Genomic DNA, 19,322 nt, shown 5'->3' with positions numbered 1-19,322 from the left:
CAATTGAATTGAATTGAATTGAATTGAATTTGTTTGAACTTGTGCAGATGGCATGTGTCTATACACTTCAGAATTCATTAAGTTACTATCATCAGTTGTAACATCAATGAAGATGAGTGAGCCAGTACCTTCAGCAGCTATACGTGCCCAGGCCATAACACCCCCACCACCATGTTTCACAAATGAGGTGGTATGCTTTGGATCTTGGGCAGTTCCTTCTCTCCTCCATACTTTGCTCTTGCCATCACTCTAGTTAATATTTGTCTCATCTGTCCACAAGACTTTTTTCCAGAACTGTGGTTGCTCTTTTAAGTACTTATTGACAAACTGTAACCTGGCCATCCATTTTTTTGCAGCTACCCAGTGGTTTGCATCTTACAGTGTAGCCTCTGTATTTCCGTTCATGAAGTCTTCTGCGGACTGTGGTCATTGACAAATCCACACCTGACTCCTGAAGAGTGTTTCTGATCTGTCGGACAGGTGTTTGGGGATTGTTCTTTATTATAGAGATAATTCTTCTGTCATCAGCTGTGGAGATCTCCCTTGACCTGCCAGTCCCTTTGTGATTAGTAAGCTCACCAGTCCTCTCTTCTTAATGATGTTCCAAACAGTTGATGTTGGTAAGCCTAAAGTTTGGCTGATGTTCCTAACAGTTTTATTCTTGTTTCTCTGTCTAATAATGGTTTATTTGACTTTCATTGACACAACTTTGGTCCTCATGTTGATAAACAGCAATAAAAGTTTCCAAAGGTGATGGAAAGACTGGAGGGAAGACTAGGTGCAGAGGGCTCTCTTATACCTGCATTAAGGAGGCAATTAAACATACATGAGCAATTACAAACACCTGGGAAGCCATGTGTGCCAACTTTATGGTGCCCCGAAATGGGGGGGGACAATGTATAAAAACAGCTGTATTTTCTATATGGTGAAACCAAAATGTATGAAAAAATACCCTTTAATAAAATTTGACAATGTGCACTTTAACCGCATGTGATTTTTCTTTTCTATATTCCAAATCTCAAATTGCGGGGTACAGAGATAAATAAATAAATGATGGGTCTTTGTCCCAAACATTATGGAGGGCACTGTATGTTGCATGTAAATGCTACATTCAGCTGCAGGTCGCAAAGTGGACTTTTTTTGTGGAATTAAACAATATTGGCGACCAAACAGCATCAACTGAAAATTACAACCCAATAAAATTCTTCCCAGCAATAAGCTGATCTTAACACCCTTTTGATTTAGTAGTAACCTACTGAAAGATAGTGCCTGAAAATAAATGGAAGATTGTGAAGTTGTTGTACCAGTGACAGATGAACTAAACTCACCAGCAAATTATGCAGGGCTTGTCCTTTATAGCAAAACCACATATTTATTGTTGTGCTAAATATTGTTTATGACTAAATAACTACAGCGGCAAAGATCTGGGTTTGATCCTGACTATGGGTGTTTGTCTGTACCGAGTTTGTACGTTCTCCCCGTAACCTACATGGGTTTTCTATGAGATCTATGGTTTCCTCCCACACCCCAAAGCCATACATGCTTGTAGGTTGATTGGCTTGGTGTATGTGTAAATTGTCCCTAGTGTATGTAGGATAGTGTTAATGTGCTTGGCTGGTGTGGACTCGGGAACAGGCCCTTCGGCCCACCACACTGTATCTCTAAACTAAACTAAACCAGTTTGCGCTCATTTATATCATTTGTTTAGAAACAATTCCCTTTCCTTGACGTATTAAAAACAAGTAAATGAAAATTATTTTAAATTTATTTTATCTTTCAATCTCATTATTCTTTCCTTTTGTTTTCTGCACATGACTTGGGATTGAATGAAACATTCCATTTGATGCTTTCTGGTTCAAACTATGCCTTGTTCATGATTTTTAATCTGATTAATTAAAAGGAAATTAATAGTAGTTTTTGCTCACAAAGGTCTCTGATTCCCTGTGGTGCTGCACTGATGTAACTCTTGTAGCACATAAGTTCTCTGTAAAATCTCTCAGAGTCTGTGGTTACGTGTTTTAGTTTAGATTTTTAGAGATACAAGATACAAGATACAAGATAGTCTTAATTGTCACGTGTGCCTAATGGCACAGTGAAATGAATTTCCATACAGCCATACACTAAAAATCAACAGGACACAACACACCATAGAGTTGACACAAAACATCCCCACACAGCAGAATCAAAGTTCCCCACTGTGTGGGAAGGCACCAAAGTCAGCCTCTTCCTCCACTATTCCCCGTGGTCAGGGCCTCCCCGTGCCCTCCGCAGTTGCCGCTACGGGCGGCCCGATGTCCAGGACCGCACGCCGGGGTATTAAAAGTCCGACGTCGGGGCTGCGGGATGTCCTCAGCGGCGTGGACACAGAGTCGGCCCCCTCCTACCGGAGTCGGCGGCTTCCAATGTCCGTAGGCCGCGCCGGGTGGAGACTGCTGCTGTAGGTCCTCTACAAGGCGCCCCAGGACTCCACGATGACGGTCAGCGCCGCCCGCGTTGGAAGCTCTCCGCACCAGAGCTCCACGATGTTGGAGCCACGGCCCAACGCTCCAGAGCTCCAACGGCGACCCAGGTAGGCATCGCCCGCTCCGCGGTGACTCCAGCGCTGCGCCGCCGCTGTAGCAGCCCTGGTCCGGTTCCCGGTCCCCGGCAGGAAAGGCCGCTCCGATCCAGCTGGTAGGCCGCGAGGTGGGGGCGAGGACGCGACTCGGAGAAATAGTCTTGTCCCCGCCAGGAAGAGACTGGGAAACGGTTTCCCCCTTACCCTGCCCCCCTCCCCCACATAGGAAAGTTAAAGTTCCCCCTAACACAACACTTTAGTCTAACTAAAAATAATAAAAAAGACAGAAAAAACAGACAGGCTGTAGGCAGAGGCTGCTGCCAGTGCAGCGCCCCTAGTGGAGGGGGAAACAGCTGCTTCGGCCCACCGAGTCTACGCCGATCAACGATCCCCGCACATTAACACTATCCCACACACACCAGAGACAATTTGAATTTATACCAAGCCAATTGACCTGTAAACCTGTACGTCTTTGGAGTGAGGGAGGAAACCGAAAATCTTGGAGAAAACTCACATAGTCACGGGGAGAACGCACAAACTCTGAACATGCAGCACCCGTGGTCAGGATTGAACCCAGGTCTCTGGCGCTGTAGGGCAGCAACTCTACCGCTGCGCAACTGTGCCACCCGTGTAAGTTTCATGAGTAGTCGCCACTGTTCCTTTGTTGCAGATCTCAATATCCAGTCCATAGTATCAATTCAATAATGCAAGTAATGGAGGGAGGAACTGGTTTGCACAATAAGCTAAAACCTTTTCATCACCGACGCTATATTTAAAGCCATCGCGGATTAATGGAATTCAAGCCTTTACTTCTTGCCAACTGAAGGATCCTAAACATCATTAGTTCATATGGTAACAATCCAAATCCCACAACATGCACAGTATAAACGTCTCTGTAGTCAGTGCTTAAGGATCGCTTTTGTGAAAGGGATCCGAGTATGTGGGATGCATACATGCACGGCTTGGAAATTCATCCTTCATTGTGAGCGTCAAGGTTGCTCAATAATGCTCTGGTACAACAATGCTTTGAGGAGAGCTTTCAGTAAATGAGGCCTGTATTCTCTGAAGCTCAAAGGAATGGATCTCATGGAAACGTACACAATTCTTACAGGGCTTGACAAGATTGATGTAGAGGAGATGTTTCCCCTGGTTGGAAAAACCCAGAAGCTACAGAATAAGGGGCGAGTCATTTCAGATGGAGATGAAGAGAAATTTCTTCACTTAGAGGATGCTTGATCTTTGGAATTCTCTGCCCTGGGGTGCCATTGAGCCCCAATCATAGAGTCATAGAGTGATACAGTGTGGAAACAGGCCCTTCAGCCCAACTTGCCCACACCGGCCCAGCTACACTCGTCCCACCTGCCTGTGTTTGGTCCATGTCCCTCTGAACCTGTCCTATCCATGTACCTGTCTAACTGTTTCTCAAATGTTAGGATAGTCCCAGCCTCAATTATCATCCCTGGCAACTTGTTCCATACACCCACCACCCTTTGTGTGAAAAAGAATACCCCTCAGATTCCTATTAAATCTTTTCCCCTTCACCTTAAACCCCTAAACCTATGTCCTCTAGTTCTTGATTCACTTCCTCTGGGCAAGTGACTCTGTGTATCTACCCAATCTATTCCTATCATGATTTTATACTCCTCTATAAGATCACCATTCATTCTCCTGTGCTCCAGGAAATAGTCCCAGCCTACTCAACCTCTACTTATAGGTCAGACCCTCTAGCCTTGATTACATCCTTGTAAATCTTCCCTGTACTCTTTTCCAGCTTGACAACATATTTCCTATAACATAGTGCCCAGAATTGACCACAATACTCTAAATGCACTCACCAATGTCTTATACAACTGCAACATGACCGCCCAACTTCTATACTCAATACCCTGATGGATGAAGGCCAATGCACCAAAATACTTTTTGACACCTTATCTCCCTGCGACTCGACCTTCAAGGAGCCAGGCACTTGCACTCCTAGATCCCTCTACTCTACAACACTCCCCAGAGGCCTACCATTCACTGTGCAGATCCTGCCCAGACTTCACAAAATGCAACGCCTCACATTTCTCTGTATTAAATTCCATCATCCATTCCTCAGCCCACCTGGCCAATCGATCCAGATCCTGCTACAATTTTTCACAACCATCTTCACCATTTGCAAAACTACCCACTTTTAATATCTTCAGCAAACTTGCTAATCTTGCGATGTATGTCCTCATCCAAATCATTGATGTAGATCACAAACGATAATGGGCCCAGCATCGAACCCTGAGGCACACCACCAATCACAGGCCTCCAGTCCGATAAACAACCTTCCATCCTCACCTTCTGCTTCCTTCCATTTTCTATCCATTTAGCTATTTCTCCTTGGATCACATGTGATCTAATCTTCCAGAGCAGCCTACCATTGCTGAATGCCTTACTGAAATCCATGTATACACTCATTGACATCATTACAGACAAGGATTGATAGATTTCTAGATATTTGGGAAAAGTGCAAGAAAATGGGTCTGAGGAAGAAGATCGATGATGATACTGGATAATGGTGGAGGGGAGATGCTCTTCTTGCTCCATGTTCATTTGTCCTTACACATGTAGGCTGGATTTTGCAGCAAAAATATTGGTTGATCAGTTTAATTAGCTTGCTTTACAACTGGGCCCAAATTCTGCAGATGAAATAATAATTTACCAATGATTGTAAATACTTAAGATAGACACAAAATGCTGGAGTGACTCAGCGGGACAGGCAGCATCTCTGGAGAAAAGGAATGGGTGATGTTTTGGGTCGAGACCCTGCTTCAGAAGTCTGAAGAATCAACAGTTCCTTCCTGCACATTGGAAATACTTGGCAGTGTCTGTGGAAAGTGAAACAGTTCATTTTTACAGTAGGTAGATGACCTTTTGCCGGAATCTGATAACAGGGTTTTGATGAAAGTTTATCAAATTGACGTAATATGTTTCTGTCTGCAGACATGCCTTTTGACCTGCTGAGTTGTGCAGTTCGTAAGGCTCTTTTTCTTGGATAAATCAAAAGAAACTGAGCTTGAGGTTACTGCTGATGTCATGGAAAATGCTTGACTAAACTGCTGTTGTTCAATGAAAATTGAATTATACTTCATGTATTAAAAAAAAAACCCGATTATCTTGCCAGAATGTTTTGAGGATGAGATGGAAATCTGCAACAGAGCGGTGACACATTGTTGGCACTACAATAATACATTTGTGTTTACATTCAGTGGAGTATTGCTGAACACATGCTTTAGGCACCTGTGTTCGGCTTAGTTTATTGTGCGAGGTACAGTGAAAAGCTTTTGTTGCGTGCTAACCAGTCAGCAGAAAGACAATGCATGATTAAATATAAACATAGAAAATAGGTACAGGAGTAGGCCATTCAGCCCTTCAAGCCATTTACAGTGTGTAGATACATGATAAGGGAATAACGTTTAGTGCAAGGTAAAGACAGCAAAGTCCAATCAAGGATAGTCCAAGGGTCATCAAAGAGGTAGATAGTAGTTCAGCATTGCTCTCTGGTTGTGGTAGGATGATTCAGTTGCCTGTTAACAGCTGGGAAGAAACTGTCCCTGAATCTGGAGTTGTGAGTTTTCATTCTTCTATACCTTTTGCCTGATGGGAGAGGGGAGACGAGGGAGTGGCTAGGGTGCGAGTTGTCCTTGATACTGCTGCTGACCTTGTCGAGGCAGCGTGAGGTATGCTGACTGAAGCTACGAGGGGCCGGTACTGTTATTGCAATGTTCACACAATTCTGGTTCCCAGGTGGGTATAAATCACAGCTGTTTAGCAGCCGATGACCTGTGATGATCACCATGGTTATTGGTTGCTTAGAACGTGCTTCTTGAATCATTTTTGAGTAGATAGCTTACACGAGCATAAGGCCACTTAAATACGCAAATTTTCACCTTGTGTAACACCTTGGCATTAATCAGGCTTACCTAACACAGGCTGGTATTTGCAGCTATCAGTTCCCTTGTACTGATCATTAAATAAAAATCTGGAAATCTGAATTAAATACTGAAATATTCAGCAGGTCAGACATTGTCTGTGAGAGGTGGAACAGTTAACATTCACAATCTATGTGCTTCTGCCTCTAGGATATGCTTCACCTTGTGCGCACTTGTCAAAGGGAATTGGTGTGCTTGTTGCCTCCCCATATACTTTTCCACCAGCATGAGCATTGTTGAGTCAGGGACTCTTCACAAGCCAGTGAGCATGTTGCTCTGCATCTGTTGCCACCAAAATCCTGTACAATGACAGCAAAATGTCCAAACAACCATCTTTGGTTCCAATTGCAATAAAGCTAATATCCCATTTGACTTCATAAATACCAACTATGTCTCTTTTTCAACCTTGTATGAGAATACCCAGATCACTGGAAAGCCTCACAATGTTCACAGTTTACTTAATTTTCCAATCTCTAATGGCTTTCACTGTTGAGCTGCCTTTTTGAAGCAGAATTGATTGTTTGGTGACTGCACTCAATCCCACATCAGATTTGGTTAGGAGATTAGGGGCGGCACAGTGGCGCAGCGGTAGAGTTGCTGCCTTTAGGGCCTGTCCCACGAGCATGCGACTCCATGCGGCAAGCGCGACCTAACGTGGTCGCTTGAGCCGTACGGCCTCGCGAGGCCGATCCCACTTTGATCGCCGGAACCGTAAGTAGTTGTGCGGAGCTGGTCCCGACATCGCGCGGGGCTCTGAAAAATTGACCGGGTTCAAAAATTCCGCGCGGCAACGGCCTGCCGGCCTGCAGCCGCCCCAACACCATACGCACCGCCTCGACGGGGTGCGCAGCATCTCAAAGCCGTACGCAGCGTGTTGACACCTTACGTCACGCGCGAACTTCCCGCGGACTTCGCTCGAACTTCACGTCACTCACTCGACCTCCACGCGGCCCCTGCTTCCGGTTTGGTCCCGCTCGCCGCATGCAGGCGCATGCTGGTGGGACCAGCCCTGTACGGGGATCACTCGACCTCCGCGCGGCCCCTACTTCTGGCTTGGTCGCGCTTGCCGCATGCAGGTCGCATGTCGTGGGACAGGCCCATTACAGCGCCACAGATTCTAGTTGGATTCTGTATTGAGATTGTATGTTCTCCCTGTGACCACATGAGTTTTCTCCGGGTGCTCCAGTTTCCTCCCACACTCCAAAGATGTACAGGTTTGGAGGTTAATTGGCTTCCATAAAGAAATGTCAATTGTCCTTAGTATTTAGGTAAGTGCTAGTGTACGGGGATCGCTTGTCGGCACGGACTACGTGGGCTGAAGGGCCTGCTTCCACGCTGCATCTCTAAAGTCCACAGCATTTCAATCCAAAGATGACAGTGGAACTGCAACAAATTTCCAAATTGGGATAATATGCATCTTGGAAGGGAACCATTATGTACTATCGAAGAAGATCTTATTATGACTTACAAAGTATTCTATATTTATTTTATATTCATAACAATGGGTAGAGTGTGCCTGGATCATGCCAGGCTTTGAACAACAAACCTAAAGGGAGTTCAGGGAACCACAAGGAGCTGCAGATGCAGGAATCTTGTGTCGAACACAGTTCTGGAGTAACTCAGTGGGTCAGGCAGCATCTGCGGAGGGCATGGATAGGTGATTTTTTGGTGGGGTCGGATCCCTTCTTCAGACAGTGGAGGCAAGGTTGGATGAGCAGTATGTTGTTTGTGCATTCATGTTACTGAAGGACTTTAAAAACTTTACAACTTCTTTATAATTCCACGGCCATACACATACCACTCTGGAGACAAGAAATGGGTGACATTCTGGGTCGAGGCCCTTATTCTGACTGTCAGAAATGTCACCCATTCCTTCTCTCCAGAGATGCTGCCTGTCCCTCTCTGAGTTACTCCAGCGTTTTGTGTCTATCTTCAGTTTCAACCAGCATCTGCAGTTCCTTCTGACACCACTCTGTACCACATTCTGCATTGCAATTTGATATTGTACTTGTAGTCCAGAAGGCAGGCAACCCACAGAAGTATTCACAGAGCATTGGCATTGACTAAAATGAAGGCCTGGTTATAAACTGGCCCAGGACTCGTGGCAACCCTGTCACCCCCCTGTTGCTGTGGAGTTCCACACAAAATGAAAACCTATGTCATTATCTGGTAAATTATCTGCTGTTTGGGGGGAGCTGCTTTTCACAATTTGGCAATAATGCACTTTCTTTGTTCTTTAACATACTGAGATGAAATATTCTGCAATGGGATGAATTGCAGTTCATCCCAAATTTTATTAGTTTGTGAAAAAAATGTAGTTTGATTTATTTCCCCTGAAAGTAACTGGAGAACATTTGGAAGATATGTTGATTTGTTCATGAATATCAAAAAAAAAAACCTGCAGGGAGGGGTAAATAAAATGCTGGAAGCTCTCAACATGTTTGTGGCTTGGCCTGCTGAGTCTTTCCAACATATTTTGTTTTTTTATTTCAGGTTGATATGTCACGTTGACCCGAAAACTTCATTAAAATCAACAGAGAATTAAAAGTTAATTTTCCCCATACTTTAGACTTACGAGTTTAGAGATACAACGTGGAAACAGCCCTGACCTGCGATCACCCTGTACACTAACACTATCCAACACACCAGGGATAATTTGACAAGTTTTACCAAAGCCAATTCATCTACACACCTGTATGAATTTGGAGTGTGGGAGGAAACCAGAGCACCCGGAGAAAACCCACGTGGTCATAGGGAGTGCATACAAACTCCGTACAGACAGTACCTGTAGTTAGAATCGACCCTGGTCTCTGGTGCTGTAGGGCAGAAACTCTACCGCTGCTCCATCACTTTCATTCTTTATATTTTCATTAGTCTTAACAATTTTGATTTATTTATTTTAAGTAAACATGTTTCTTTGATAAAAAATGGTGTTTTATTTTCACATTTATGTCTGGAATCTTCTATTACTGTAAATTGCATCCGTGGGCGACGGCATTCAACAAACTGTATGCCAGGCGATATGTTCTTCTCTGCTGTTGGAATTTGGTGCCATTAAATTAACCTGTAGATCCACAACTAGATAGAGTGACAGTTGAAGGGACATAGCGTAAGCTGTGGTCCAAGCAGTCAAATCTTGGTTGCAGAGGACAGCTTTGGAGATAATCTAGTTTAAACATTTTGAAAGAATTTGCTCCAATCCACATCTTTATTTTCAGGCAATTCTTCAGAAATCAACTGCAATTCTTTGCATCCACAATGCCCATTAGCTGTGTGACAATGCAGATTTATTCCCACGATTCCTATATCTAAAGATCAAATTCGGAATATGTTGTGGAGAACGGCAAGCGCAGCAGCATGTTATTAGCCTGTGGCTAAGGAAAGGAAGTGTGAATAGGCAAACAAATCTAAAGACGAGTACAATAATTGCTTTCTAATTAGATCCAGATTTGTCACCTGTGGGGGATAAAACACAGCCATGTTCTTGTAGAAACAGGAAACCGCAGACACTGGTTCACTAAAAAAGACACAGAGTGCTGGAGTAACTCTGCAGGTCAGGCAGCATCTCCGGAGAACACGGATAGGTGATGTTTCGGGTCAGGACTCTTTAGTCTGAGGATGGATCCCAACCCGAAACGTCACCTTTCCAGGTTCTCCAGAGATGCTGCCTGACTTGCTGAGTTACTCCAGCACTCTGTGTCTATTTTTTCCATGTTCTTGCTCTAGTTGGTCATTCACACAATTGGTGTCTTTATAAACGAACAGGAAATGTCGTTGGTGATCTGCTACTAAATTGCTCTGACCTTCCAGTGGTTTACTGGCTTTACCTTGCACTAAACTCTATTCCCTAATCACAGTAAACGGCTCGATTGTAATCATGTATTGTCTTTCCACTGACTGGATAGCAAGCAGTAAAAGCTTTTCACTGTACCTCAGTACACGTGACAATAAACTAAACTGTAAATAATGTTATTTCTACTTTTTCTTCTAGCCGTGCCATTAAAGCCAACCCAGATCTGCTTCCTGAAACGCCGTGGGTGAATATCTTTTATAATGACTTTTGGGGAACCCTGCTCACACACAGTGGCAGCCACAAGTCGTACCGGCCTCTGTGTACACTTTCCTTCCGTTTTAACTGTGCCTTTGGAGGTTTGGATCCCTGGAGTTTCCATCTTGTCAACGTGCTGCTGCACAGCGCCGTCACGGGCTTTTTCACGAACCTCTCCCGGCTGCTGTTTGGTGATGGACAGTGGACGTTGATCGCGGGCCTGCTCTTTGCTGCTCATCCCATCCACACTGAAGCGGTGGCAGGAATCGTAGGGCGAGCGGACGTCGGAGCTGGGCTCTTTTTCCTCCTCTCTCTGATGTGTTACATCAGGCACTGTGAGCGCCGGGAACGTTCCCCATGGAGCTGGCCCTGGCTGTTTGGGAGCTTCACCTGTGCAGTCTGCAGTATGCTCTGGAAGGAGCAGGGAGTGACAGTCCTGGCTATTTCAGCTGTGTACGATGTGTTTGTAGACCGCAGGCTCAGGCTCTGCCAGCTCATCTCATTAATTCACAAGGTAAGCTGTGTCAGATTAATTTGGGAATTACATTTTATGAAGCCAAAGTTGAGCTCATGCTTTAGACAAGAAGGTCTCGCCCATTCTCAATGCACATTAAAAGCCCTGCTGTAGACTGCCCATCATTTCCTATGTGGAAGTAAAGATTTATCACAATTAGTGAATTTTTTGTTTTTGCTGCTATCATGCAGATACTGATAATAATTGTACTAAATCCAGATTATGCTTGTTTTTAATCGTTGCAGTTGACCTTAAGAGTCTGTTTAGTCCTCCCTGTGCTCTTTGTGCCAAAAGGCAACATAAAGCACAATCAGGCTCTGGTGTCAAGCTGAGAGCAATTTTGACACATGCCAATATGATAGGGCAGCCTAGTGAATGGCAAATTGCCCATCCGTTGTATTTGGTCTTTGAAAAACTGCCCCCGCCCCTACAGCAGGCAGCAGCTGCTTTGTTCCATTTGTAAGCACTTATGATTCTTTATAATTTTTCAAAAACATGCCGGACCAAAACATGCTAGATTTGAAAGCATCGTGCATTATGCACACAGTACCTAGCTGCCTCTTGAGATCATCCATGTTAAGCTTCGTAGCACCGCCAATTTATCTCGAAGTAATTTGATGTGAAGTTTAATGGCTCCATTTTTTTCAATATAATCTGAAGGACTCATCTGACCCCTGAAAAAAATGTGTTGGGAAAATTAAATTCTGTTTTGATCGGGTCCATCCCCGCATCCCTTCTACCTCCACCCCATCCCCCTCCCCCCCCATCTAAGGTGCCTTTGTTTGCTTACAGTTCGGTATGCTCTGATTCCCAGCACTGCACTCCAGTAAGCTTTGATAACATGGCCTGTCAGACCCATTCAAGCATGGCAGGGGATCTTATCACGGCTGAGGCTGGTGATCTCTGTCTAAGTTCACAGTTGCAATAAATGACTGGGATTCTCTCCTCACTAGGGCCCCAGGCCAACTCTGCTCCTTCCATCAATTTCCAAACTGAGATCAGATCATTCAGCACGTGCCACGGATCAAACCCAGAAGTCGCCTGGTCTGATTAATTCAGTTACTCATTCCTTAAATAAATCATATGAAAACGTCCCTAGGAACATGCAAGTTGCTGGGGGAAAAAAATCTGCAATCCATCCATTTTTTTTCCTTCAATTGTCCTGATACTTTCATGATGTAGCAAATGTTGGCTTATCATAGCAATCAATCTCCATCAATTAACATACAACAGATGTGATGGAAAACCTCGGTGGTTTTTGTTTTAGCTTTAGAGATACAGCACGGAAACATGCCCTTTGGCCCACCTGGTCCATGCTGACCAAAGATCCGCACATTAACACACACTAGGGAGAAATGACACTTATAGCAAGCCAATTAACCTACAAACCTGTATGTCTTTGGAATGTGGGAAGAAACCGAAGATCTCTGAGAAAACCCACGCAGGTCATGGGGAGAAACTCCGTACAGACAGCACCCATAGTCGGGATCGAACCCGGATCTCTGGTGCTGCAAGCGTTGTAAGGCAGCATCTCTACCGCTGTGCCACCGTGTCGCCCTATTTGTGCCATGACCTCATGTGTAACAGGCCCAAGGTCATCTTCCCTCCAAGCAAACTGCACTCTGGCAGGTTCCTAATAAAATTTCCACAATTTGTATGCATTGTCATGTAGTCCGTGTACAATTATCGGTCTGATGGTGCAATGCACTGTATTTTGAAAGACAGTATTCAGCATATGTGATGTCTTTAAATAGCATTGTTTATTCCATTTGTGTTCCAGATAGGCAGTTTTAATAATGTAATCAAATAATAAGCACAGCCTTTCATCTGCGTGTCCTAAGCAGGGTTTTGAAGGGTCCCAATGTGAATGAAATAAACATGATTTTCGATATGTGTCAAAGAAATCTCACAGATGCATGGTCTTGCCTATTAACTTGTTGGTGATGTTACACAATGGCCCATATAAGCAGACTGTAATAGCCCACAGTCATTAAAGTTTAAAATGCCATCGTTCCTTTTTGTTTTAATTCAGAGGATCCATTAGGGTGCTTCAGCAAATTAGAGTGACCAATGCATAGCAATGAAGTGAAACTAATCCTGTCTTCCAGCTGAAACAAAAGGTTAATGGCAAGAATGTGCGTTTATAGGAGCGATTTCATATTATATTTCAATGATGCTTAATCCTTTTAAACTGTCTAGTATAAAGGAACTAAAGTGGATTTCACCGAGTGTGAATGGAATAAGTAATCTCCATGATGGATTGTTGAGTTTATATCTGACGAGCTGCTTTGTACAGGCACATGCCTGTTCGTCCATACTGTTTCAATTGCAATTGATGACAGCTTGGGTTCACCTATGATGAATAGCGCTGTGACACTTGTGGACATAATGCCCTTTGGTTGAGGATATGGAAACTAGGAAGTAGAATAACTGCAGATGGCTCTCGTTCTAATGTTTCCATCGAGGAACCATAATTTAAATGCACGGGGCACACAGTCTCTGAATAAGGAACATTGGAAATGTACACACACATAGACCTTGACATTCTCGTGTTGAGCTTTTTTTATGTCCACAGTATGACAGTGAACAGGAGCTCACTGCTTTGATCCTGAAGTATGTGATTTCCTTTTCGATCGACTTAATGCACGAAGGCAGAGGACATGCACTGGTATTCAATGCCTGTCTGACTCTTTCTTTTACAAATTCAGTCCCATTCATTGGCCACAAAATTACCTGGTTTAGCCGACATAAAATAAAACCCTGCATATATGGGAGATCTGAACTGAGGACAGAGAACAAAGGAAATAGTTAAGATAATTAATATCATCGTTCCTTTCATTTATGTCATGTTTTTATATCAAATTGAATGTTTTTTAGTAATTTACTAACTATTCAAAACTTTTGAACAGTTTTTGAGAGACACTGATCATCAGAGACTTTTAAAAGTAATTCGTAGCCACAGGGAAATGCAGATGCTGGTTTACAAAACAAAGCCACAAATTGCTGAAGTAACTTGATGGGTCGGGCAGCATCTATGGCGAACATGGATAGATGATCTTTCGGATTGGGACCCTTATTCAAAGTGATTCAAGTAGGGGGGCAAAGCAGGGAGACAGGTGGGGGTTGGATAAAGCTTGGCGAGTGATAGGTGGATACGGGCGAAGGTTTTTTTTATAGGCTGATGGTTGGACAAAAGACAGAGATGAAAAGACAAAAGGGGTGAGGCAGTAAACGTGAAGCTGGAGGTAAGAACTTGAAATAAAGGAGGGGGTAGGGTCAGAAGGGGCAAGGAAGAAATAGGTACACATCCACATGGAGCACAGGGATGGGGGATGGGGGGGGGGGTTGTTGTACATGGGTTAGTTGTCTAGAATTGGAGAATTCATAGAAACATAGAAACATAGAAATTAGGTGCAGGAGTAGGCCATTCGGCCCTTCGAGCCTGCACCGCCATTCAATATGATCATGGCTGATCATCCAACTCAGTATCCCGTACCTGCCTTCTCTCCATACCCCCTGATCCCCTTAGCCACAAGGGCCACATCTAACTCCCTCTTAAATATAGCCAATGAACTGGCCTCAACTACCCTCTGTGGCAGAGAATTCCAGAGATTCACCACTCTCTGTGTGAAAAGATGTTCATACTATTGGTTGTAAGCTACCCAAATGGAATATGAGGAGCTGTTCCTCCAGTTAACCCCCCCCCTCCCCCCATCCCTTTGCCCCGCCTGGGTGTGCATTCATTTCTCGTTCGCCCCCTTTCCCCCCCCCCCCCCCCCCCCCCCCCCCCCCCGTCCTCCTTTCACCCTACGTTCCTTCTTCTGGCTTCACGTCACACTTCTTCTCTCCTCATCTCCTTATCTCACCACCTTTTGTCTTTTCACTTCTGTCCTTTGTCCAAACTTCTGCCAATTAACCCCCCTCCCCCCTCATTTCTATCCACTTATCACTTGCCAAGCTTTGTCTTGCCCCCGTCTCTCTTCGAGCTATCACTCCCCGACTACAATCAGTCTGAAGAAGGGTCGCGACCTGAAACGTCGCCCATCCATGTTCTCCAGAGATACTGCCTGACCTGTTGTGTTACTCCAGCACTTTATGTGTTTATTTTCAGTCTTTGGCAGCAAATCGTTATTAGAAGACCAGTCGTCAAACTTTGGGCCTGGATTAAGAATCCATTGCTTGAGGTATACGCATATCCAAATTGGTGCACCTTGTAGGATGGATGCAGAAGCAAGCCTTCATTCAAGTGCACCCACAGGGTTACAGTTGGTTTATGTGCATAATACAGAGGTATTACAATGTGTAGTCCAGGTCATGCATGATCCAGCCCAAAAAAAAAATCTCTTTGATCTCCTTAGATCGTATGTGATAGGAGCAGAATTAGGCCATTGGTCCCATCAAGTTTACTCCCCCATTCAATCATGGCTGATCTACCTCTCCATCCTAACCCCATTCTCCTGCCTTCTCCCCATAACCTCTGACACCCGTACTAAGCAAGCATTTCTATATCTATATCTATCTGGTGCAACATGCAAATGCATTATGTTAAACATATTGATGACAGGATATGTGACTCACTGGCTGAAAGAATAACCCTGCAGTGTTACAGCTGGAGAGGAGTAGACATAATATCCACTGCTGCTTGGTATGCGTACGGAGCATGCTGGGGCTTAAGAGTGGATCCATTAATCAAATGAACTGCGTGTTTCCATCTGTCAAACGAAGGAAAGATTTATTTAGCCATCCTTGTTTTCGTCCAGCCCATTTTATTTCAGCATTTTTGTAAGAGATGGGAATCCCTAAAGGGCAGAGTTGATCATGCCAAGCATTCTGTAAACATATGGTCAAAATGCGTGGATCTGAGCTTTTAGAAAATGACCAGGCAGGAAAGGGTGCCTTTTAATGGACCATAATACACATGCTCAACCTTCAAGGAACAGCAACTCCTATTTATTAACCATTCCAGTCTGTGGGCAGTTTAGGAACAAATTTTATTGAAAACTTCATCAAAATGAAGCCATGAGAAATGTTAAAACGATTTCAGTGCAATAAATGTAAATAAATGGTATTTCTGCCACGATGCTTAATAGGACAATTTGTGCCGTGTGGATTGAGTATAAGGATTACCGCTTTAATCGCAGAACTTGGCTTGCAAGAAATAAAATGTGGTTTGTACCAGTGTGCTTTGAGTTATGCAAAAAAAAAAAAATGTTATGGGGCAGATAACCAGACTTCTTAAAAAAATTAAAAACACATTACAAATGTTTTAAATGTCCATTCCATTTTGTTAATTTGTTAAACTAGTGACATTAATTTTAGTTCTTAAAAAATTCCACTGCTCAGATGAAAGGCTGTGAACATGTTGAAAAAAACTGACATGCCTGAAGTGGAGATATGTTGTCAAATAGATTTTTGCCGGTTCTCAAAACACTGTGCAGCCAACACAGGTCTACCACAAAGGAGGCTTGCAGCATTTAATAGAGGCCACATTAACTGGAACAGGCACACTGTCTTCTGCAGGGAAATGAGAAAGGATGTTGAATGCATGATCTTAAATTTTAGTGTTTTTGGTAGAAAGTAAAGAGGAGAAAACATACTAACCAGATGGTATTTGCATGCTCTACTTCTTTGATAATAGCTGCTGTCATCAAGTGATATGCTGGAAACACATTTTGTTCTCTGTGCACTTCTGCAGCAGCACTTGCTCCTCAGCAACTAGACAAGTTTCAAATTATTTCAGTGCTCCGTCACCTTTGTTCTCTGTTGACAATAAGGACCGTTTCATATATTTTAATTGATTTGCTTATGTCACCACAGTATTAGCAATAATGACGCCAAAATAAGACTGTTGCCAAATGGTGAAATTAGCCAAAAATATATTTGAAACAGCATTAGGATGTCATGTGTAGGTAGCAGATCTGCTATAGATTTAGAGCTTAACTTGCTATTGTGCAGAAACTGTAAGTTGGACCACTGCACAACCTCTCACCCAAACCTCACTGCTCCTCATTATAAGCCCAGTCCTACTGAAAACAACAGGCATTGCACACCTTTGATTCAGGGTCCACCAACCAACCTACTTCCTAGACAGTAGGTTGAAAGAATAGCTGAGAAAACAGATACTTGTCTCCCTAGCCTCTTGATAGGTGTTAGGTCATTGATCCCCCACAACACTTCCAACCCATTTCCATGCTGCATTTTTAAAAACTAAAACCAAAATTAAAAAACTGTAAGTAAGACTTTGATTTAGGAGGTTCCAGATTGAATATCTTTAAGTAAATTTCTGATAGCTGCACACAGTGCTTTACTCTTCTGCTCTGCTGGGAGGATATTGCTGTTGTATTTGGTACCTGTGGTGCCAGCATCATTGACTGACGTATCAGGTCACCAAAACATTTGCGGTGTGATGACATATGACGCGCAATGTTTTTTCAAGTGTTGCAACATTTTTGTCGTTGCTGGATTTTGAAATGTTCAAAATCTTTTGGCGACACTGATATGAAGCCGGCAGTCACTGGAAAAATTGCCAAGTGGGACAGGCCCTTTACTCTTCCTTCTGCTCATCTTGTTCCTGCAATTCAATTTAGTTTATTGTCACGTGTACCGAGGTACAGTGAAAAAGTTTTTGTTGCGTGCGAACCAGTCGGCAGAAGCCAATACACGATTACAATTGAGCCATTTAGATACATGATAAGGCAATAACGTTTAGTGCAAGGTTAAGCCAGCAAAGTCTGATCAAGGATAGTGTGAGGGTCACCAATGAGGTAGATATTAGTTCAGCACTACCGTTGGGTGGGATGATTCAGTTGCCTGATAACAGCTGGGGAAAAAACTTATCCCTGAATCTGGAGGCGTGTGTTTTTACATGTTTGCCTGATGGGAGAGGGGTGAAGAGCGAGTGACCAGGGTGCGACTCGTCCTTGATATTGCTGCTGTGCAGCTCATGACCCTCAGGATCAAGTCAATTTCTGCCTTGAAGCAGAGGGTGTTTCTTGGACTGGAGGCCTGTGACTAGTTGTCTGTCTCAGAGATTGGTGATTTGGATGAGAATGTGCAAGTGATTTGTATATTTGCAGATTAAACTGAAATAGGTGATATTGCAGACAGTAAAGATGGTTATCAAGAATCGTAATCATCTGGGTACCAGCCGGATATGAATGTAGATATTAATGATTTGGATGGGAATGTAGAAGACATTGTTAGTAAGTATGCAGATGACACTAAAGTGGGTGGTATTGTAGATTATAAAGATGTTTAGCAAAAATTATTGCAGGATCTTGATCAGTTGAGCAAGTGGGCTAAGGAATGGTTAATGGAGTTTAATGCAGATGTTTCGGGAAATCAAACCTTCACAGTGAACGTCAGGGCCCTCAGGAGTATCGGAGGGAAGAGGATTCTAGATACCTACTTTCTTGAAAGAGGCGTCACAGGTCGATAGGGTGGGCGAGAAGGTTTTTGGTACATTTGGCCTTCATCAGTCAGTTTATGGAGTATAGAAGTTGGGATGTTATGTTATAGTTGTGCAAGACATTGAAGTTTTGTGTTCAGTTTTGGTCACCTTGCCATAGGAAGGATATTGTAACGTGGAGAGACTGCAGAGAAGATTTATAAGGATGGTGCCAGGACTTGGGGGGCTGAGCTATAGGGAGTGGTGGCGCAGGCAAGGACTATATTCTTTAGAGCATAAGAGGATGAGAGGTTATCTTATAGAGGTGTATAGGATCATGAGAGGAATGGATAGGCTGCATGCAAGGAGTATTTTACCTAGAGTAGGAGAATCAAGAACCAGAGAACATAGGTTTAAGATGGGAAAGGAAATATTTAATAAGAACTTGAGGGCAACGCTTTCAGGTGTGGCATTTGTAACAAGTTGCCAGAGGACGTAATTGTAGCAGGTACTGTAACAACATTAGTTAGCATAAGCAAGTTGGGATGAAAGGCGTGTTTCTGTGCTGTATGTCTCTATGACTCTAGGTGGACTGAGGAACGACAAATGTATTCAGATAAGTGTGAGGTGTTGCAGTTTGGGAAGTTCACTGTTACAGTGAACCGTGGGGCCCTGGAGATGTTGTGGCGTGTTGCAGAGTTCTGCAAGTGAAATTTGGTCGGCATGGGTCTTTTTAACTCGTAGTGCAGTGGAGTGGGGTCGCTATTTACTTACAGGCAGCCGAGGGCAGCCGTAGGCAATCTCCTTCGCTGACCGGGCATATTGATTGGCTCATTGGAGTTTTCAGGACCAAGGAA

The 19,322-nt window shown here is 43.7% G+C and overlaps 1 protein-coding gene across 2 annotated transcripts in view; it reads left to right on the top strand.

Moving 5' to 3' along the window:
* Positions 1 to 19,322, top strand: part of LOC129706449 (protein O-mannosyl-transferase TMTC2-like) — a 172,698-nt gene that overhangs the window by 49,042 nt on the left and 104,334 nt on the right. The window contains exon 2 of one of the 2 annotated variants that reach the window (XM_055650758.1): positions 10,508 to 11,078. The exons of the other annotated variant lie outside the window; for it this stretch is intronic. Within the exon in view, the coding sequence (XP_055506733.1) occupies positions 10,508 to 11,078 (571 nt within the window). The remainder of the gene's footprint in view (positions 1 to 10,507; positions 11,079 to 19,322) is intronic. 2 annotated transcript variants of the gene reach the window in all.

This window comes from Leucoraja erinacea, chromosome 19, assembly GCF_028641065.1.
Source record: "Leucoraja erinacea ecotype New England chromosome 19, Leri_hhj_1, whole genome shotgun sequence".
In the NCBI taxonomy this organism is placed as follows: Eukaryota; Metazoa; Chordata; class Chondrichthyes; order Rajiformes; family Rajidae; genus Leucoraja; species Leucoraja erinaceus.
The sequence above is the reverse complement of the archived record's forward strand: the minus strand, read 5'-3'. Positions and strand labels throughout refer to the sequence as shown.